Source organism: Syngnathus leptorhynchus, chromosome 21 (assembly GCF_054491065.1).
Source record: "Syngnathus leptorhynchus isolate UIUO chromosome 21, UIUO_Slep, whole genome shotgun sequence".
Classification (NCBI taxonomy): domain Eukaryota; kingdom Metazoa; phylum Chordata; class Actinopteri; order Syngnathiformes; family Syngnathidae; genus Syngnathus; species Syngnathus leptorhynchus.
In genome coordinates this window covers 3,453,431-3,476,515 of record NC_141215.1, presented here as the reverse complement: position 1 = coordinate 3,476,515, position 23,085 = coordinate 3,453,431, and the positions used below count along the sequence as shown (strand labels likewise).

Below are 23,085 nucleotides of genomic sequence, written 5' to 3'. Positions count from 1 at the left end.
AAATAATATGTGATGGATTTATCCCACCTGGGGACCACATGCGATGACTTTGGCTGCCACAAACAGCTGGGCCCGCCGATCACATTGAGATAACGCCGCCTTTCATAGGCTAGGTGTCCCGAGAGGCCCCCCCCCCCCCCGAACAGTGTTTCTTTCTCCTTGCCGTCTTATTACTTTGTAAGGCGGCGTGGAGACACCTGTGCAGGGAAGGCATGAGAGGAATGTAGATTCTAATGGAGATATGTGCTGAATGGATGGCAGAAGGTCCACTTGTTTACAGTAACGCAGCTGTAATGTCGTTGATGTTGTCAAATATTAAGAGGGAAGTAAGAAAATAGAAAAAAAAAATTGTTAGTGTGGTTAAGTAGATTTTATAGATGTTCATATTTTATACATCAAAGTATTTTCGGCCTCAAACCGATTTCCTCCTCTTGCCGAAAACGTTGTTGATGAGTTTGGCGACGGATTTGGAACCGCTCGGGCGTCTTCTGCGCTCCTTGGCCTTGCCGCCAGCTCCCTGCACCGCCTTGGAGAATATGAGCGCCACTTCCTGGTAGTGCTCGGCCGCCGATAGCTCGTGGAACTGACAGCGGAATTCGGTCGCCAGGCGTTGGCCTTCTTCGTAGCGCACTTCTCGCATGTGGCAAAGGTCGTGCTTGTTGCCCACCAAAAATACGAGCGACTCGGTATCCCTGATGGGATATAATAAATATAACGTTTGTTTCGTTAACCGTTTTTCCCAGAATATTTTTATGAGATATACCTTTTGCCAGATCCGGAGCGATGCTCTCTGATGAACTTTACTACGCTTCTGGCGGCAAGAAAGGACGAGCGGTCGCTAATGTCGTAGACCACGATGAAACCGTCGGCCCAGTGAATCTGGTCACTAAGACTTAAATTACCCTGAAAGGACTGAAAAAGACACGTGATTTAGTCTTTGCAGAAATATATATATTTTTTTAAATCAATGTTCTGACCAGGGAGGATGGCTCGTACAACTCCAGATTCATCTGCCTTCCATCCAGAGTCAGACGCTTTCGGTATCTGCATTCTGTCCAAAGAAAACGAAGATATCAATTGTCACACTGTGGTCGTATTCTGACTCCCTCTAGTGGTATACAAAAGAATCGCAGGCCAATTACAGTTCAGTTGTATTTAACTATGTAGTAGACATTTCATTTTATATGAATTTAGAAAGATGTGGTCCAAAAATTGAATTGATTTTTTCTTTTTAATTACCTGAAGATGATGCATATTCTCCAATGAAGCGTTTCGTGAAAAAGCGGACGATGAGGGCTGAAAAACAAAGGTTACTTCATTTTTGGGGTTGTCAGTTCGGACATAGGACATTTTTAAGCTCATAAATGTCAACTATTTTCCTCACATTAGGATACCATGAGTTTTTTTTTTTAATATGAATTATGACAGGCTTGGATTGAAATCCTCTTACCTGATTTTCCAACTCCTTCACTTCCAAGCACCGCAATCTTGATGTCGCTCATGTTCTCCTCAAATAAAGCTTCAGGAATGAAAAGCATGCATGAGGAAATGAGGGGTGGAAAACGAGAGGAGTTGAAGCCCGCTCGAGAGATGAGTGGACTGGACAAGGGGAGCACCGGGGGAGACGTCGGGTGGGTGGAGGAGAAAGAGAGGCGGGGCAAAGCCGCTAGTGGAGGGTCATTTGTGTTCGTTAAGTTTTCATTTTTTTAAAAACAACAGAAACCAAATCAATGCCGATATAAATAATTTGAACCCTACAGTGCAGACCATGGTTCAATTTCATCCCTGCTTACTGCACTGTTATTTATTTCCCTCCCCTCATCACCTGTTGCTAGGCAGAATTTATTTGCTACATGCTATTTTTTATACTAGTGCAAGTGTGGTTAGGAAATGTATCTTTACTATCAACAAATTAACTTTCAGTATACCCACTTAATAAATTAATTTGTTATTTTATTTTTGCAGGCAGCTTCTATTTATATGTACATGCTAAACTAGATCCATGTCCATGGTTTTGTCTCCCTCTGGCGGACATATTTGATTACTGCAGTGTCAAAAGGGCAACAACGTCTGTTATTGGAGTTTTATTAGCAAATGATTTCCATGACTAGATGTGATTTGTGATACAATCTTACAATCTTAATAGTATTTGGATCGCGACGATATAAATCAATTTATTTTAAAATCTCCCAAATTATATCAGTCAATTTTCGAATCAAACAGAAGTGCATATTTGCTTATAAAAGGAGAAAACACTTATATATAAAATCATAAAAGGATCATATAAATAAATGCAACTGGCTTTGGGTGTAAAGGTGACAATATCACACACACACACAATGGAATGCAATTGACCCCAATGGCTTCCTTTTAAAATCAAGTGTTAGCGTTCTAGCGAGTGACAAAAAGCACCAATGTTAATATCACATTTTTGGTATATAAAGCAGTCATAAAATAGTTTATATTGCACAAGAAAAGGAAAAGTTGTAATGAGTCAAATAATGAAAGTGGAGTGAGTGTAGAAGTCTGAAGTGAAACTCTCAGACCGTCACCGGTGTTGTCACATCGAATTTCGTCTGCATTTAGGAAAGAAATCTCTCAGAGGAGAACGCAGCTTGAGGAACTGTTGGATGTACAAAAAAAAAAAAGATCATGCTGAAATGTTCCAACAAAAAAAGTATTGAATTGAGTCATGCTGATTGATGGCTTGCTTGGCTGAAACTATGAAAGATTGAAAAGGACCTTTGCTCTGTAGTGGATTGTTTCATCCGTTTGGGGGCGCTGCTCTCCCACTCAATGGCCGGTCTTTGAGCAAGCTCACCAGGCTCATTGCTCACCTGCATAAATGGGTAGAAATCTCAGATCCGGTTCCTTTGTACTGAATAATTTCCCAAATAAGTCCATACAGAAATTTATATGACATGTATTCATTATTATGTACATGCTAGTAGCACAACATTGTGTTAGCACATCCTACTATTTTCTTTGTTTGGTTTTTCTGACTGTTTATTTACCACATTCCTTTTCCGATTGCCATTGCCGCTTTGTAAATTGCGTGCCTCAGCGGCAGAGCCGAAGGGTTCCTGGTTCAAATTCTCTCGCTGAAGGATAACCGTCGACTTGGACTGCAGCTTCCTGCAGACACAGTTTGTTGATTTTTTTAAAAATTTAATGTAAACAAAATATGGAACACGCACAGAAGGGTGACCCAATAAGGTGGGAAAGGGGTTATAGCTGTAAATGAAAAGGTAAGTAAGGGTTCAATGGTGTTTAGCATCCAGCACATCTCCGGCGGTTGGACCTTAACAGAGCTCATCCTTCATTTAGTGCCACCGGGCATTGATTTAGTCACTAATTAAGTCCCCTGTCTACTAGTTGCGCTGTGAAAAGTCTGTATTTATTTAAAAAAATAAAAATAAATAGTGGTTGGATAATAAAGATGACTATGAATGGGTAATTTTGAGTACAGGAAAATAAAATTGTCAGTCAAGCATTGTGAAGTCTTCCGGAAATCAATAATTTAGCCATGTGTGGACACGCACACGCACCCGATGGACCTTCCCGGTGGTGTGAGCTCCGCTGACCTCTGCGCCTCTCGGCCTGTCCTCTTATTTGGTCCTACGCTACGGCTAATTACGCTCCCCGGAGTTTAGAACCTGTAGACCGGCTCGTCCACCGGGTGGTCCGATTGCTTTGACAGCCTCCCCTTGACAACGGGATAAACTAATTAGCACCAGGAGCCGGTAAGGTTGGGGGGGGGGGGCGGGGACCCCTTCTTATCGTATATCTGGCCTTTGCTTGTTTTGGGGACCTTCTACCGGGTAAGGTCAGTCCTAGTCTGAGATTTGACAAATTCTGGGTGATATACGTCCTACATGCTTGAAATATCTTAATTCTAATTTTTTTAGTCGTTTGAACATAAAAACAATTCAATTAATTTATGTTTAATTAGAAAATATGTCATAATGCAATAAAAAAATGGATACTTTTTGTTTTATAGTCTAAGATTAAAATAAGCCTTGCACGTGCAATAATCACAATTTAAAATATTTTTTTTAGTCCCAAGCAGAAAGAATGAAAGTCAAACATAAAGACAAGTTTACTTACCTAACTGCTGAGGACAAGCTTTGGTACCAATCATTAAAATCCTCCAGGTTGTTTGACATGAGCAGGAGTTTGGCTTTGGGAAAAGTCAGCTGGAGGAGGAAACGGACGAACAAATGTTAATTTTTACTCCATCGTATACCATAAGTCATAAAAACTGATGTATAGTCAAAGGTCATGATTTTTTCATAGCTTCACGCACTTTTGCTGAAATCTCTTGAAAACTGTAATACCCACATTCAACCAGTAGGAGGCAGGCCATCACAGTAAATATTTCCCCTTGTAGGCTGACCATCCAGTATAACTCCAATTATTTATCATTATTTAATATTGAGTTGATCAATGTATTGCTTAAAAACAGGCACGAGAGCCAAACAGACCTTCAAGACTTTAAGCGCAAACCTTTTTCGAAAGGCTTCAAATTTAGGCCTTTGCTATATTAAATGACCTTTTACATTTAAGCTGTGGAATTTTCAGACGACAGAACTAGTTTATTTGGTGGTGAGATATTGATCGAGAAGGAACTTAGAAGCTCAGACGACATTTTTTTCCCCCCCTCTTATTATACATTAAATAGATTTTTAAAAAAAAATAGCTCCATTCGTCAAACGTATTATCTAATTAAAGAGGCTGAATTGAGTGGTACGTGAGATGAGGCACTCGATTCACGGATAAGTAGCTTGCGCTTCTTTTCACAGTGGCGTAATTAGGGATTTGTCAGGAAATCTGACCCTCTTAGGTAGAAATTACTTTGTATAATAAGGACGACAGAGCGCGGGCGCACATAATTTCGCTTGATTATTTATACATCAAAGAGAATCTGTCGGGGATGTGGGAAAATATTCCAGCGGCGCGGGGAGAAAAAGGAAGTTGAATGGGGGGGGGGGGGGGCTAAGGGTGAGCCAAAACAAACAACCCTGATGGAGAAAAACAATACAATAAATTTTTTATAAAAGTGTTTTTTTTTTAAGGGGGGGGGGGACTCACAAACTTTGCATATAGATTGCCATGGTATTTACAGCTGTCAAATTTAATTTAGCTTTAATTCTTCATGGCACAGGATGAGGAAGGCCCCGGAGTGCTGACAGACCTTTTTTTTTTTCTTGAGCTCAGGTAGTAGCCGAGATCAATAATGTGTCCTTATGAGAAATTACGGGTAATGCTATTGAGTATGCATTCGGGCCTCGGCGGGATAAGAGGCTAATGAAATGCCATTTCTGCCATTAGATAACTGGCGGAAGGCGGCGACAAGGCTTGAGGAAGATGTATTTACTGGAGGGTCCGGAAGAGATGGATCTGGCCCCTAATCTGATCCAACAACTGAGAGATTATCTCGACTGCCATCACTGCATTTGCTTGGCTGTTGACGCACGCCGACAAATGCATGCGCTGATTTTTTATTTATTTAACAATTTGGAAGGCCAAATGAATTTGTGTTTTTTTTTTTTTAATTAAAATGTTTCAATAAAAAAGGTGTTTTCAAGTTAGCCATTTTCTTGTGCATATCTAGTTCAAAAGCAGAGCCACAAATGGTTCTCCTCGTTCTATAACGAGAAATTTGAAAATATTTGTCTCCACGAAAATATGATGAATTCTTAAAACAGAAAACTTTAACCTGATTTTCTTTCAATTATTTTTGGGGGAAAATATTCAATTTAAATATTTTTCTACTTCAAAAATATTTTTTCTCCCCAAAATAAAGACATTGAAATTATTTTCTTAAAAATATTCAATTTAAATCTTTTTTTAGGGAAATGATCTTCTTGAAAACATTCAATTTAAATTATTTTCCACTTCAAAAATATTTTTTTCTCTTCAAAATAAAGACGTTTTTTTTCTTCGTTTTTTTTTTTTTTTGTGTTTTGTTTAAATTACTCTCGACTTTTTTGTCCTACTGCAGCCTCGGCTCCACTGCGAATCCACATGAAAAAGAATTGAATACCGCAAGTTGCGCAATCAAAGCACGGCCAGGGCTGCTTATGTATCAGAGCGACGCACATTAGCAGCAGAACATAAAGTGCTCCCCGAGACAGCGTATCAGCCCAAATGAATATTGATACGTCGGCAGCATTGGCAGTAAACACTTGCCGCATAAACGCTTTGGTTGCTTGCTCAATGACGCGCGACTCGTTCCGTTGAATGTTTCATGACAGCGACTACATCATTTAGACGTAATTTGTCAGCCGGCAGCTGCACTGAGACCTGCGAGACGGATCAGACCAAAGCGGGAGGAACATTAAAAGTTGAACTTTTTTTTTTGGGGGGGGGGGCTAAATGAGGAGGAAGTAACTGACACTCAAAACGTCTGGCCAACTTCACGTCACGCCGCGACTGTCAAGGACTTGAGCTAAGAATCAAACATGCGACGTACGTCAAAAACCGAATAACGCCTGTGCTCACGTCAAGAAGCAGATGTCTCGACACCTGCTGCAACATGCTTACTCTTGCATTCGTTAGAAACCATACATGTACGATTCCATCCAGACCGGTGAATAAAAAGCGAAGCGTGGAGAGTCTCTGTGAAGTTCAGTAAATGAATTGATTGGATGGCTATATGTATAAGGGTCAATTGCCTCACGTGTCGGAATCATTTTGACATCAAAACTCACGCTTAGCAGGCCTCCTTTCCCCGTGGTGTTACCGAAAATCTTTTTCACCACGCACTCTTCCAGCGGATAGGCTTGCTGCCCGGCAAACTTCTCACTCTCAGTGTCATGCAGGAAGCCGCAACGCTTAGCCTGCAGAAGAATGTCGGAAAACAGGAAAAACATCTTGGGTTTGACCCCCGATCCTTTGGACGGGACCACCATCAGCCAGCCTTCACGGATGTACCACCTTCCTGTAGAAGAAGAAGAAGAAAGAAATTGTTTTTCTTTTATAAACTGTGATGAAGAGAAGCTGTAATTAGTGTCATGTGTTCTGCATGAAACGACAACTAAATGAATCAGAGTCATGTAGGTCAAGCTGACATAAAAAAAAACTAAACAAAAGAGGCTGACATGAAATGTAAAGACGACCACAAGCCTATAAATGTATAGCTCCTGCTCGACTCTTTGATTGGCAGCGCCGTGACCACCGCTAATAAGCAACAGCCTGACATTTGGATAGATAAAGATGAACATTCAAACATAGGTCCGGGGTATTTTATTTTTTTTGTAATTACCCCCCCCCCCCCGCCTGTGATTACGACTAGGCCCGAGACGTGCCTTTCGGGCTCACCGAAGATATTTTCCGCTCCGGATGAGGCTGTTGAGATGAAGTGCAAGGGGTCAAATTGCTTTTAAAATGCCATGGGTGTCACATGGAAAAATAGTCTAGAGATAGCGGATTCTCCGTTGCCCGAACTGTTTCAAACTATCCAACGAAATGTTACAAATGAACGAGAAAAAAAAAAAGCAGCATGAATGAATTGAAACAAAAGTATTCAATCAAACACTTCATTTATGACCGTAATGGTATAATTGCCAAGTTCCACATTAGCGGTTTGAAAATGACTGTCGGCAGGTGGCGTTTCTTCCGTAAAGTTTTTGTAATAAATCAAGTTGAGGCGTCGTAATGTAATAGCGGAACATGCCTTCGCTTCTAATTCACGCTCGAGCGGCAAAGTATGTTTGCTCAAGCGTCGGAAAAGCCGCCGCTGTCCAGCGTACTGAAACGGATGCACTTCAAAGACGTCAAGTTAAATTCCGTGTATTCAAATCAACGCCGTAACAAACTGTTTTTTTTTTTTTTTAAATCAGCTTTACCTTGACAGAAAATGTTGACAAGGTTCTGAGAAGTTAGCAACACTGCCAAGAAGAAGAATGCAGGTACTTCTCAGACTCCCTGCCAGCATCTGACCGTCCGCGGGGTGCTTTGAGGCAGCAGGTTCAAAAAGCAGGAGGTGCCGAGCACTCCTCTCCACGTAAAGGCTTTTTTTTTTTTCCAATGTTCCTTGTCAAAGAGAACCTCGGCTCCCACTACAAAGTCTTTTGGGCAAGGCCGTGGTGGGGGGGCTGAGGGAAGGTGGGTCAGGAAATAAAAGGTTGGATCTACAAAGGGGTCCTGTTCCTCTGTACTGTAGAGATGTGACAGAATGAGGACAGGTCAGATTTGGCCTTAACAGGGCATATATTTACCTAAGTAGGGTTAACAGGTTCTAAAAAAAGAAAAGTTCCCTACTGTTTTTCAAGAAAATGACACTATGCTTATTTTTCCATGCGGTTACTTCGATTAAATTATGGGAATACGATTTCAAACTGAATTTTGCCAGTGAATCGACAGTGAATTTTAATACAACCAAATCCAGTGTAAGTTGTAAGACCAGGTCAAAGGTCACCTAAGATAAAATGACAAAATGTGAAGTATCTTTGTTTTAAATTGAAGGGACCTGGAAGCAGACATAAATCGGTAGTCACCGCGGGAAAACGGGCCGTTTTTCTGTTGTATCGATGTCCCATTGATTCGGGGTTTTGTATCTCACAGTGGCTAGCCCCGCCCCCACCTCAAATCACATCCCTACTTAATATGTTTGAGGGGCTTGATGTGTCTCATCTGTAAAAGGCAGAAGTTTGCTTCCCTCCCCAAATAAGATGGCGATGCTGGTGCGATGGGAAGCAAAATGGGTCGGGGTGAGGCCGCGGCTGCTCTGAAGTCGGCCTGGTGGGACTGGGTGGGTTTATTGCGAGGGGTCTGAGAACTTGAATGAAAGGAGCTTTTGAAACTTCCCACATCGGCATTAGAGAAATGCCGCTTCTATTGCACACAAAAAAAAAACAAAAAAAAAAACACTCCGGCAGTATCCAAGAAAACAAACTCACCCGCACACACACACACACACACGTGGCTCGACGCATACATGCATTACCCATATCGAGAAAACACACTTTGGCTGCCTTTTTTATCAGTGAGTCCACAAGATGAGACTGGGCTCTAATTGGTCCCGGGGGGATATTGGCAGGCCGAGCCAACGCAACAAGGAGGCCGGAGTCCCCCCCCGGGGACCAACAACAGGAGGCGGGAAAAAAAAAAAAAGCCACCGCTCCACAAGTAGAGAGGGAACCACAACGGAAGAGGGGAAATAATTAAGCAAGAAAAAGGAAAGACACTCAAACCACATTGGAGAAAGTTGCCCTGATTATCGACTATAAAAAGATCTACCTACTGTACACAATTCATCTTTATTTAGTGAATTTCCCTTTTTTTTTTTTTCTCATTTCTACACTTGCATCTACTCTTAAGTCCCGCAGGATACGGCAATAGATGCGGAGAGGGGTGGTTTGAGGTGCCGCTCCAACCAGATGAAAAGAATAAGTGATCAGAGGCTCCCTAACCTGCAGCCAACACCTTCGTCTTTCGCCCCTTCAGCAGTTTCCGCACTCGGCACAGCTGCAGGTGGTTCTCGTGGCGCCGGGTATTGTTCTGGATACGTTGGTGCAGCTCATCCACCGCAGCCACCGCCCCTGTGGCAAAAAACCCCACATTGTACTGGTGGATAACTTTACCGTATTTTTCGGACTATAAGGCGCACTTAAAATCCTTTATGTCAAAAATTAGGATTTCCGATTGAAGCTGGATAAAGTTTGACTTATTTGCTGGACTGGCTAGTTTCCCTTAATGTGGAGTAATGCTCTGTATAACCCGGTTTTCCATATAACCCGGTTCTCCATGTAACCCGGTGCTCCATTTGAGAATGTTAACTGAATCTGAGACTGATAATCGGGGTTTTGCTAATTGGGCCCAATTGTCAACATGTGTTTACACTGCTTTACCGGTAGGATTTCTACAAATTCAATCCTTTAAATTAAATTCCTCCATGTATCGTCAACTATTGCAAGAAACTATTTACGACAAAACAACAAACCTTTGCACCGGGAAAATAAAAAAACAATACATGAAAAAAGGACAAAGCCATGAAGATTACTTCAACGCATCCCCGATAATAGCTGTAAACATTTCTAGCTACATCATTAACACATTCGATGTCACGACGCGTGGCTGAATCCTTAATTTCAAGCGCAACATTTCAACTTTGGTTTCCGAGGAATGAAAATCTAGATGAACACGAGCCTCTCGGCGACGTGTCTCTACTAAAATAATCGCCGCCTAATTAGCTCGCTTAACTCCACATCAATTACAATGTAAACCAAACAAGGCATCCGTGTAGACTTTTCCCCTTTGTTATGCGTGCTTGGAATATTTTTACGTCGGCTGCCTCGGAAAAACAACAACTTCTAATTACCGCGTTCTTGACATGAGATCTGGCCGAGACATTAATAATACATCTCGCCTATTAGACATGCTGAAGAACTCTTCGAATTCTTGGACACTTTATTCCACTTATTTACTATTTAGACAATGAAACAAAAGCCGGAAGAACTTTTACGACAAAGTCTCAGCATCATTTATTGGGTCGTACATTGTTTTCGTGCTTGAGTTGTGTCGTACTGTAAGCAGGCAAAAAAAAAAAAACCTCCCAAAGTGCCGCAATTATAACAATTAAATTGAGCGAGAATGCAAAGCAATGCAGAAAACAGAAGCTTCAGGGGAAAACAACAAGGACCAACACGAGAGAAAACAACAACAACAACAAAGTTTTTCCACTGTACCCGCATGAGCTGGTTTCCTTAATCAGATACGTGATTTGTCAGAAATATCTTTTAAAAATAATTCCCTTTGCAATACAATTGGGGCTGACGATGGAAACCACACGCAAAAACACCCAACCCCCATTAAAAAAAAAAAAAAAAAAAGAGTTTAAAAACACATCGCTAATGAGAAGAGGAAGAGACGATGGTGGAGCACTTTCAGATATGTACCTTCATCTTAGAGTCACGGGCTGTTTTAATTTGTAAGCAAAGGCAGCACATCAGCAATGAGATTTTAATTGATACCCATAAATAATTCCTTGTGTATATTCGCACTTCAGTCGACTTTGCTGTTTATTTGACGACCGAAATGAGTCATTATCGGGATTTGTGTTGATGTCGGAGGACTTTATTTATTAATATCCTGCTAGCTTAATAGCCTCTGATCCACTCCCAATTAATTATGTCAAAATCCACATCAAACCAGAACTTGCACTCGCGTTGAGCTTTGCTTGGCTTTCATTTCTCCGCTGGCCGAAGCGCCGCTGCGACAATAACGGCAAATGGGGAATGAAAGGGAATGCTAACGCAGTCTTTGTTCGCCAAATTAAACTAATGAGGGCTTTCTTTTGGAATGACTGTCTGGTGACTGACTTTTTACAATGAAAAGTTTCCAGTGAGGTTTTTCTTTGTTTGACTGACGATGGAACCGAGGTAGAGGTTGAATCATTTGAAATTACACAAAAAATATTTGAAAGTTTTATTTTCGTTTTCAACGAAATGGAAAAAAAAAACTACCGAGCAAAGTTTTTTTGTAGGTTGCATCGCGACTGACTCACAAACATCTATAACAGCTACTGAATCCTGAAATTACATGAAAACGTGTCGGTGCATCAACCACTTGAGGGACAAGATGGAGAGTGCGGTATTCATCGCTGAACAATAAAACATTTTTTTTTTTTAAATATTGACCTTGACACGCAGCAAGGGGGGAAAAAAAGGATTACTGAGACGGGAGCACAATTGCGAAAGGCACTTACGTGAAAGCTGTTGGAACTCAGGGTTATCTGGAATCGTATTTGCAGTCATCTCTTGCAGTAAACGTTTATACCTAAGAAAACAGAAATTGCTTAAACAAATATTACAGACAATCCGCTCTGTGATACTGAAAAAAAGCCATTTGAAAATATTATCTGGATAAAGTTGACCAATTATTTATATTCCTTTATTTCCCCATTGAAACAACTCAATCTTGGGAAGACACTGATTGATTTTATTTGATTTTTTTCTGTTGTGCCGTCTTTCTATGGTCTGCCTTGGCTGCCGAGACATGTTGGTGCCACTGGGTGAGGTCAAAAAAATCCACCTGCTCAACACACCGTCAATCACGATCGACTTATTGCAAGATCGTGAGCAAAAAAAAAGAAATTTCATTTTGTTGGGTTTGAGCGGTAAGCAATCACGCTGTGGGTGGAGGAGCACATTGTGCATGTACTCAGTTACTGATTAAAAATGAAATGAATGCCTAACAAGCTCTAATTAAGCCGACATCAATTAAGGGACACTTAAAAAGAAGAAAAAAAAAATACCCAGTTCCTTCTCTCCTTGTATCGTCTTGTAGTAACAAATGCATTACAGACATTATTAGCAATGGGTGCCCTCGTTTTTGTTTTTTTTCCCCTTCCAAGGAGTTGAGATGAAATTCTAATTACAGCGGCAGTGTAACAAAAGAACCAGTCTAATGAGCATTATTATAGCTGATTTCAAATAATGTAAATGACACTCACTTGTTAAGCTGCCCTGTCCCACTCATTAGCACCACAGCAAAGAAAGATAATGAGACAATAAGATATTCCCAACAGCTTGTATATTTTCTATGGAAACTAAGAGCTGGTAGTTTCATGCACCTACCGGCACGAAAACACGTTATAATTAATTTCCGAGATGTTCCAATTTGTAAACAAGAGCATCCGAAAAACGCATACCTGATCTGGATCGTGTACTGTACATTTTACAGTATAAGGAGCATTTGAAATCTTTGAATTTTCTCAAAAATGGACAGAGAGATTTATATATGGATGTCGGATTTAAAATGAATCGTTTGACTCATTTGCTGAACCGATTTGTTTACCTTAATGTGCAGTAATACGCTTTATAACCCAGTTCGCCTTATAACCGGGTTCTGCCCGTATATGGAAATTTCAAAAAAATACATTTGTTCATTAAGATTGCGCCCATTGATCCTCACATGCGGGAATTTTCCAAAATAGGCCTATTTTTTGAGACTGCACATTATAATCCAGTGCGCCTTATCGTCCGAAAAATACGGTAACATAAAATACGGTAATTTTCAGCTCCCGGGGCGTCAATGGCAGCTGAAAGGAGCCAGACGCTAAAATTCGAGACACTCCCCATTCATGACCCTTTGTGTTGATAGCAAATGTCTGCCTAATTATCTGATCGTACCAAGCCTCAATCATCTTTTTTATTGGTTATAAATGGATCTACCTCAATAAAGCAATTGGTTTCATTGCCAGCCTTGCTTCAATACTGACAATGAAGCACAGGGTCAGACGGACAATATATAACAAATTACTAAGAGAGGGGGCGGGGGGGGGGGGGGGCAAAAAAATAACAGCGATGTACCTGCAGACCACGTCTTTCAGAAAACATTTCAAAAGAAATTAATCAAAAAGTTCGTCCTTGTCTGGAGTAGCCTTACAGTGCCAGGCTGTAGCGGATGACAGAATAAATGCCCGAGCACACAAAAGCAGCTAATTTGAAAGCCCACCTTGTCAAAAGAAAGATGAATTCAAGTACGGCAGCCATGTACAACGCCCAACTCGGGTGTTTCACAATGGTGAGCAGGAATGACAATGACCCAAAAGACCTTTTGGGTTTTGTATGCCTTTTACACAGAACATCCTCTGAAACAAGCTGGGTCAAAGCCTTGTTACGCTAAATTGCGCTTGGTTTAGAGCACACATAATCCAAGGCCTCCTGCCGTCTTTATAAGAGCTAAAACTCCATTATTGACATAAATGTAGCCGGTACGGGCGGAGTGGGGTTGTTATCCAGTGTCGCAATCAACTTGAGACCCCATCGCTGTCATAATGGTGAACTCAGCGGTAGAAGAGACAGATGACTACTTTGAGTCGGGCTCTTGTGAAGCGCCACTTAATAAAGGCAATTATTTTACTCGTCCCCCAAGCAGCAACATAAGTATCCGCACCCCGGGGCTTCGCTCGCCATCCATCATTCTTAAACGGCGATACGGGACAACAATTTTCTTGCCGTTCCGAAGCGAGGTAAGGTAAGTTGCCAGTCGGGGGGGAGGGGGGGGATGATTATCTATACGCCGCTTAAAATCATCACAGGATTAGACACATCCCTCATGTCTCCTGGGTTTTGCAGAGAGCGACAGACGAATCGATGGTAATGACGGGAAGTGGACAAGGAAACCCCGGGCAACACAAGCTTGTACTGGAGACTGATTAGATGTCAGAGTCATGGATAATTGTATGTCATAAGGACCATGACATCCAGGATTTTTTTTTTTTTTCCCCCCAGTATTTCATAAAACACAAACATCGTAAGGAGATTCAAATATCAACAGTGAAACAAATTCTCAACTCGCCGCCAAGTCGGTTGGATGTATCATGTCAAAGGCTCGTACATCGGCGATGACGACGAACGTGGAAGATCCGTAATTAGGATGCAAACAAGCGGCTTGATCAACCAGTGTCACGAAAACGCGACGCGTTGGAAAGCACGTTTCAGATGATTTCTTTTCTTGTTCTGCTAATTAACAAGTGAGATCAGGACCGCATGAAATTACAGCTCAACACAAAAGCGGTACTTAACAAACCAGATTTTGACAGTTTCCGGACGGATAGCGCGTAGACGTGGGCACTACATCATATAATAATAATTATATCTGTCAGCCAGACGATAGATTGTGTAATGAACGCGGCAAAAGACTCGTGAAAGGAAAACAATCAAACGGTAACTCGTGCGTGAAATCTGTGACATGTTAAGGAAGCGGTGGAATGCGATCAGAACACATTTCATTAGTTGGTAGGAAACAGATTTGAAAAAAAAATAAAAATAAAATCAACAAAGACTGTGATGTTTGGAAGCATTTTGCAATGTTTGCTGTAAAAATAATATGTTAGGGATGTAGTGTTTATTCCCGGTGTATTGGGGAATGAATACCTTTGAGAAAGCACAGATGTATTTTAAATAATGTAAAAATATATTTTGTTTTTGCGAGTGTAAGCAGAGGGGGAACAGGGAGGGGCTGTTGTTCCGATTTATAATAATAGTTACAATTACTGCTTATTATGCAAGTCTCATTTCAGGATAATTTTTTGACACCATCTGCTTTTTTATCCTTTGCGGATCTTGCTTATTATTGGGGGTTAACAGAACGGCATCATTCTGAGAGATTTATAGAATAAAACTATTTGTTTAAAGGCTTTTCTAAAATTCTTGGAAATATAGTAGATTTTTACAAAAAGGATTTTGAGAGTGCCTTATAGTTTGGTAAAAATAAAAGTTAAAATAAATAGTATAAATAGTATAAAATGACTGATATAATAATTGAATTCTTTAAATAAGTAAATAAATAAATAAATAAATAATACGGTACTGTGACCAAGAACTAAGAATTCACTCAACGGTCAGAAAACCCACTGATCAATCCGCTCGATAGGAAGTTGAAGCAAGTCCTCCAGCTTGCGGTTGTTGAACTCCGGCCGGCCTTCCTGAAGTTTCTTAAACCGTCTGAAGGCCTTGTTTTTCTTCAGCTGCATCTGGATGGACAAAGGGACACAATTTATCCTACAAAAATAAAAGCTGCAACAAAGTGGAACCATTGCTTCCAAGGCTGCTCACTATTTGATACTGCATAAGTTTTTATTTGGCTTTCCTTGAACCAAACTAGGGACACAGGGGCACATCATCTTTTCATGAAAAAAAAAATAAAAAAAATCTTCCAAACAATACATGACACGTCATATTTGTCCAACAAACCATCCTTTGACAAGATGACTGAAAGAAACACGACATGCACCACATATCGCTTATGACAATACGTAAAGAAACCAGATCGAGCGAGTACATATCCCATTTTCTTCCCACAAAGTCGTATCTGCATTCAGCTCGCACGCCCGAAGATGGACATAACAATGACGACCCCTGAAAACTCGTGTCATAGTCCCGCTAACAAACTGGAGAATCCCCCCACTCTTGTTACTCATTATGTCTGGGCTGAGGAGCCCGGAGAAGGTGTTGGGTTGTGGGGTGCCGGTGATGTCATTAAATATGCATCTGCACATCATGTCAGCATGAGTATGTGTCAACATTTGGGTGACATGATGCCCCAAACTTGTCACTCATGACAATAAAGCTGCCTTGGTGAGTGTAGCTAAAGCTGTGATGAACTCCATGAGAAGTTGGCGTATGCTAGCAATCGCTTCAAAATAAGGAGCCTTAATTACCCAAAGCATTTTTTGGGCATCGTAAATGTTGTCCGCAAAGATGTTGTAGTGATGCAGTTGAGAGCAAAACTGTTCAAAGCCCTTTGCAAAGTAGCCGTTTTCCAGGTATACTAGCAAAGATCTGCAAAACACAAATATCGAAGGGTTAGCTTTGAAATTTACAATATCGATGAATCAAAATGTAATTTAACTGCAAAAAAATGTGCCAAACAATGCAATGTTTTCTGTAAAACTAAACACAAAACAAAAACAATTACACATATTGTGTATTTTTAAATCTTGCTTCAAAAACCATCTCCAGCGCTAATGCTAAAGTCAATGTAAAATCCTATTGACGTGCTAACAGGGAATTAGCATAGACCGTTCATGATTGTCCAGTCACGTCGCTTGGTATGCGGCGGGCCTTGAGGTTCTTGGCTGAGCTTTTCGAGATTTTAATTAACAATTAATCGAAATATCTTTGCAACCCTATCAATCACCTGACGTCCTCCAAAATATACGCCGCGTATATTTTGTGTGTCAAACACCTCTGACACATTAATTTTCAAGCACTTCCTCCAGCGCACATTTAGCCTGCAGTCAGAGCGCTTTGGACTTTGAGTTAGCGCCTGGGAATACACCGCCGTTCCATATCGGTGTGATCTCAAATGAGGCGCGATGGCATCTGAAGTATCGTTTCACAGGCAAAAAAAAAAAAAGGCTCACGTTTAGAGAAACTGCGGAGGTTGAGCAAAGTTTAGAAGGACTGTTCCTCACGTTCTGTAGTGACGTTTGTAGGCCTCGGTGTATTTACCAGGACCGAGATATGGTAGGTCTTACCTTCAGGGCACCCTGGGCCACTTTGTAGTGAGAACATGCCTGCTGAACTTTGGAGCAAAACAAGTGAATCAAGGCAAAAAGGCAAAACAGTCGTCAAGGCTGTCAGGCACATTATAGCAACACGGACGCAATTGGTTGGGGGTGTTGACACTGGTGAAGGAGCTTGTTATCCAAATTTAGAGGAAGTACCACACACACACATACACACATTCCCCACTCTCTAATGATGTTCCCAGAGACTTCTATTCGCACACGCTGGAAGGAGGCACATTTCAGTTGAAGTTGATTTAAATAGATTTTAATGAAGTTGCACGCCTAGGTAGCCTCTGTTCATAATCAGGAGATGCAGGAGAAGCCGAGAGAGTTCTAACGAGGGCAAAGGGCGGGAAATGTAGTGTTTCCGATTCCCCCCCCCCCCCTTCCTCTTACTGCCACAGGCTATTATGATAAATATAAAAATTAAAGATTACCTTTTCTTTTACGTTTTTTTTTTTTTTTTTTTTAAATAGCAATTAAATTATCCGGCCATTAGCGGCAGGGTGGGATTAGTATTTGGCACATGTCGAGTTAATCTGCATTAATTCCAAGCAGTTGCGACATCTGGGCTGGATATGACCTCAACCGCAATTCCCAACGAGTCGCCTTCATCTGGGGGGGGGGGGTGGAATGAATATCAATTGTTAGGGCGCCATTAACATGACTAATAAATAAACATTAAGTCAATTCGCTGTTATAGCACAAACAATAGCGTGGAATTTTGTTGATCACAGCACGGGTCTTGTCTTATCTACCTTTCATGTTCTACCTATTATTATCATCATGACACCTCCCCCCCCGCCACCCCCATGCCTCCCATTTTTAAATCCACTGTGGCTATTCTTCATACCTGATCCGCTGACAGGCCTTTCAAGTCTTATTCCTGTTTTGGCATGTTCGAAGCTAGGGATAATTGGATGGCTGCCTTTGCTGCCGCTTCTCAATAAACAGTCTGCGGCAGAAATGAATGGCACGGCATATCAATATATATTCACATGTCTCCTTTTTAATGTAGCTTTTAAAAAAAAAAAAAAAGTGGTAGAATTTATTAACTCTATCCACTGCACTCTGCGGGCAAGTAAACAAACACAGGGACATCAGATGAATATACATATACACTTTGCACTTGGGTTGAATTCAAATCTAACAATGACTACTCCATGGGAGCGTGTGTGTGTGTGTGTGTGTGTGTGTGTGTGTGTGTGTGTGCTGGGGGGAGGGCATAATCATGTTTAGCAACAAGCCTCAGGGCGTTTGCACGCTTGGAAACTTGAACTGTGCCGGACTCGGGTCGACCGGATTAGTTCTAAAGATCTGCTATGCAGTTAAAGGGAGTGTAAAACTTTGGGTCAGATTTGGGTTTGCTGATCATTTGCGTTTCGTGTTGAATGTTGGTGACAAGAACATGAATGGAACTTTTTTTTTTGTTGTAATTTACAATTAAGTGCCCACAAATATTTATCATATTCTTGCTAAACTGTGTTGTAGTGACTCCTGTGAACAACATTGTATGCCTTTTATTTACTTAAATTTTATACTGATACCACTTTGAGATCTGACGCAAGCTTACGTTGTGCTAATTGCAAACAGGTAGCATACTAATATTATTTTCATTTAATTAATACTTCCGGGGTATTGTATTTAATGCTTTTTTTGGTAAAACTCAATTTCAAAAAATGCATTAAATGGTTTTTAATGTTCTTTTTTTAACGACGCATGGAAAGACTGTTCATTCTTTTGCGCGGTTTTGAAAAGTTTGACATCGTTCGATAGCCTTTAATAATCCAGACACTCGTTACTCACCATTTCACCAAATAAAACAAACATATTGTATACCACGCACTTGGAATATTCATCACGTATGAATCCAAAGGACTTTACTGGACAATTATTGGGCCGCAAAAAGTCAGAGTGGGGGAAGAGAATATGGGAAAATCTAATCTATCATTTAGCGCTGATAAATCTGTCTAATGCACTGTCTCTCAATGGAATGTTTTTAAATGGAGTACTTACTACTTGCCGTTGCTTTTAAACCACTAATTCAATAAGCGGGGCCCATAATGAAGATGTATGGGAAGTGCAGAACCATTTATCCCGTACGTCACAGTGTGTAATTCATACTTCAGTCTTCATTGTAGCGCATGCCTTACGCTATCCTATTTTTTTTCCCCTCCCCATTTCGACCTGGCAGACAAATAGATGAGCACTAGAATTAATTAATGGAAAATTGCTTCGATTGTGTGGAACTGATTGTTGGTGAATGGCGTCTTAAAGGAATTGAGGCAATGTGGCGTGCATTATTTGGCTAAAGACAGCAGAGGCACTGTTGATTCATTTTCAACTAGATTGCATTGTGCAGGAGGACAATGTGATTTAAAAATGAAGGGAAATAAATGAGTCAATTAAAAAAAATAATTAAATTGAATGTAATATAAATGTAAATGTATTTTTTTTTATTCATTAAAGAAAATTACACCATGTTTTTATTGCGCTTTGAAATGTATGAATGATTTTTTCAGAATTAGTTCAAAGCTTCAATTAAAACTCATATTTTCCCATTATATCGATCATTTCCATTTTACGCTTTATCTTCTCAAATTATAACAATGTTCTCAAGGGGGTGTCGGTTTGAACATTTCTACCCTTACAGAGTATCATTGACTCTGACTAATGGTGAAGATAAGGCCGATACTTTAATAAACCTGGAGTTTATCATGAGTGCATTCCGACACAGGGGAGCAACTGCTTTCCCAATCACTTTACACAGTCTCTCCTTGCCCTTAAAGCGTTCATATTCGTAAATTATGCAAGGGGATACTTACTGGTTTACTGAGTGAATGGCTTTAATTGAAGTGAAGATGCTTTCTCTAATGTCCTGCCTCAGGGTTCCTTTGGCCTTCAAAATCTCCACAAAGTACTGGGAAGAAAAAAAAAAGACAACTCAGCACTGATTGGTGAAACTTTTCACGAGTTGTTTTGTTTACGTTAGTGAAACGACTAAAAAAAAAAAAAAAAAAAAAGAATAAATAAGAGGCATTATAGTCAGCAGGCGGATATGAATGAAGGTTGTTACGAGTATAGAAAAATGCCGTCCGACTAAAGTGGCAGCTGCGTTGGTCTCAAGTCATTTGCGGTGGAAATGGGATTAGCAAATTGAAAGAGCACAAGGCTTAAAATGACTCCTAATTGGAGTATACGGGCGGAGGGAGAGTAATTGAGTAGAAATTAGGTAACACTGGTGGGTGGTAAAGTCTGTTGTCACCGCAGGAAGTGAAGGGTACAATGCCTTGCTACCTTCAGCGTGTTGCTTTTCACTATGCAGTAACCTTTATGTACTGTATGACGCTGAATGGAAATGACTACCAAGGTTTTGTGGAAAATATATAAAATCTTGAATTTGTTAAGGTGAAGACACCTCTTAAGAACTGACTCGAGAGTAAAAAAGAATCAAGTTTGTAATGATTTCATGCTTCAATGCTCATTGATATTAAGTTTCTTCTAGTAGTGTGTGCACCTTGGCCACCAGAGAGCAGTGTAATACATTCACATAAAATACGGAAAGAAGAGTTTCACAACTAAGTGACTAAAATTGTTGTGGTAATATGTTTTTTTTTTTGTCTGTGTGTCACTGTACTGTTCAAATTAAAGCAACATTGATGCTAGTTTTGCTTTGTGTGTTAGCATTATGCTAGCAGGGCTTTCAAAAGTTATATTTACAACTCAAACTGGATTGAAAATAAAGAGCTTGAAAAAAAAGTTGAATAATCTTTTGTGAGTAGAGGCAGTGCTGTATTTTTTTTCTTTTTAAATATTTAACATACAGTGGTGACTAGTTCCAGCTGTTGGCAGTACCGCTGCTCCGACTGCACCAATTCTCTGGCTGCCCGGCTTCGTTTCCTTTCCCAGCGGTCCCTCTGCTGCTGGATGCAGTTGAGGGCATCAGGTGGACTTGGACAGAAACTCATGGTCGTGGCGTCAAGGATTATCCTGGAGACGTACAAGAGTTTATATATATATATATATATATATATATATATATATATATATATATATATATATATATATATATATATATATATATATATATATATACACAGTAATCCCTCCTACTTCGCGGCTTCAACTATCGCGGCTTCGCTGTATCGCGGGTTTTCAAAAATGCGTAAATTAATTATTTTATCGCAGAAATTTCATCATTTCACGAGGTTTTGCGGCCACTTGAGTTTCTTCATTTTCCTTTAATAATGATAGCTTACGTTTAAAAGTCGTTTTCTTGTTTTGAAATGAATAAATTAAAGAGTCAGTACAGTATACTTTATCGTCACATGTGACTTCAGGGCGTTCTCTCCACCGGCGGTGGCCTTCATCTGGACATAGCGATACACTGTTAGTCTCGTCGCTAAGGCATGAATGCGGAGCGCACAGTCCATTGATATGAAAGTCCCCTAGCAGCGAGCTGGTTGATGTCAGCGATAAAAATAGAATATCCTGCTTTAGAAAGCAGTTTAAGTGTTCTGAAGTGTTAAAATTATGGCTCATACTTCAAAAAAATCTAGTTTCTATTTCGCGGAAATTCCCATTTCGCGGGTGGGTCTGGAACGTAACCCCCGCGAAGTAGGAGGGATTACTGTATATATATACACTGCTGCATATCCTTACACACAATTTCAAGTGTTAACTAGATGAAGACTGTTGTTTTTACATGGCCCTGTAATGATGTGCTGATTTAATGACATGCTTATCAGCACAGAAACACAATGTACAATCACAGCATCTCTGCTGTCAGGAGAAAAACAATAATCAATAGTGAATATTGACGTCGTTTCTTCAATGCTCATTTTCCACACAAGTATCAATACCACTTTTATCTGGCTCCTCGCTATTCATGACAGTTGACCGATAGTTTTCAAACATGTAAACAGAGCTACTTTTACTAGACACACTTTGTTAAAATGCTTGAATAATCATTATTGTGTAAATTGTGTTAATTTGGGCCCTATTTCTCCAACATTACAGTTTGCATTTTGCAGGATGAGTAGATCAAAACACACAAAGCATGACAGCACAAAATAGAAAGCGTTTTTTTTTTTTGTAGATTGCGGGTAAAGTTTAGGATTAAGAGATTTAATATTGCCTCCCGGATGTTAAATATTTACATAAAATCATTATTAATTTGTATTATAAGTTATTTTACCTTGTGTTAACGTCTCAACTTTAAATCCAGGCGCTCTTTTCGGGTTGGAGATTCCCTGTTCCGGTTTTGATGACGTCTCACAATCTGATTGGTTTCGTTCCCCCCACCCCCATTTTCAAAATCTGTAGCCCCGCCTCGTTACAGCTGGTCCTCGTTTTACGAGACATTTCCAAGTTACGAACAGCGTCTTCACGCGTCACAATAAAAATACGTTCCTTGATCGTGTTATTCATTTTAATATTGACTATAGTTATGACTTTTAATACTTCTTTAGCAAAGGTTAATAACATAAGCACGTTTATACTAATGTACACATTCTTTGTTGCCATAGTAACACCGACCTGCTGGATGTCGTAACTCGAGAGCCGTGACTATAGAGCAAAGTGATTAAATTAAAATTCAAACTTGTGTGATGAGAAAAAAGCTTTAAAAAAAAATCAAACCTTAATGTATAATTAAAATAATACATTAGCTGATGAATGTCCATCAGAATGTGGGCCAAAATACAACAAAAGAATATTCATAAAAGCTTCAAAAACGTATTGCTCAAATCTTCCGTGACAGACAATACTGATAATTGTGTGATTCACCTTTTCACCACAATCCCAGCAACCCGATGAACACAGATTTTATTACACAGACACAAGAAATTTGTCCTGAAGTTTAAACACTGTTGTGCTGGGTGGGAATAGAAAGACAAGTTGAGCCAATTAAATATGAATGAAAAAAAATGTTTTTGAAAAGCTTGAGAAAGACTCACTGATTCACTTGAGCACAGCGTTCATGCATAAATATACAACAATAGATACATTTTAAAAATGTATTCTGGAAAATGAACATTATGCAAGGCTTAAATTGGTCTTTA

At 40.1% G+C, this 23,085-nt stretch overlaps 2 protein-coding genes across 2 annotated transcripts; both read right to left on the bottom strand.

Moving 5' to 3' along the window:
* Nucleotides 1-363: 363 nt before the first annotated feature.
* On the bottom strand, nucleotides 364-1,517 carry rergla (RERG/RAS-like a). Its single transcript, XM_085902746.1, has 5 exons — nucleotides 1,451-1,517; nucleotides 1,240-1,296; nucleotides 978-1,051; nucleotides 764-912; nucleotides 364-692 (listed from the first exon to the last, which is right to left on the bottom strand). The coding sequence occupies exons 1-5, from the start codon at nucleotides 1,500-1,502 to the stop codon at nucleotides 413-415; spliced, it is 612 nt and encodes a 203-aa protein (XP_085758872.1). The 5' UTR covers nucleotides 1,503-1,517; the 3' UTR covers nucleotides 364-412.
* A 563-nt stretch (nucleotides 1,518-2,080) lies between these two features.
* On the bottom strand, nucleotides 2,081-22,307 carry arhgef39 (Rho guanine nucleotide exchange factor (GEF) 39). The gene is made up of 12 exons (XM_085902745.1): nucleotides 22,221-22,307; nucleotides 20,848-21,013; nucleotides 19,849-19,943; nucleotides 16,172-16,292; nucleotides 15,366-15,484; nucleotides 11,711-11,781; nucleotides 9,417-9,545; nucleotides 6,714-6,943; nucleotides 4,108-4,196; nucleotides 3,015-3,135; nucleotides 2,743-2,837; nucleotides 2,081-2,623 (listed from the first exon to the last, which is right to left on the bottom strand). The coding sequence occupies exons 2-12, from the start codon at nucleotides 20,989-20,991 to the stop codon at nucleotides 2,599-2,601; spliced, it is 1,239 nt and encodes a 412-aa protein (XP_085758871.1). The 5' UTR covers nucleotides 20,992-21,013; nucleotides 22,221-22,307; the 3' UTR covers nucleotides 2,081-2,598.
* Between the last annotated feature and the right edge of the window lie 778 nt (nucleotides 22,308-23,085).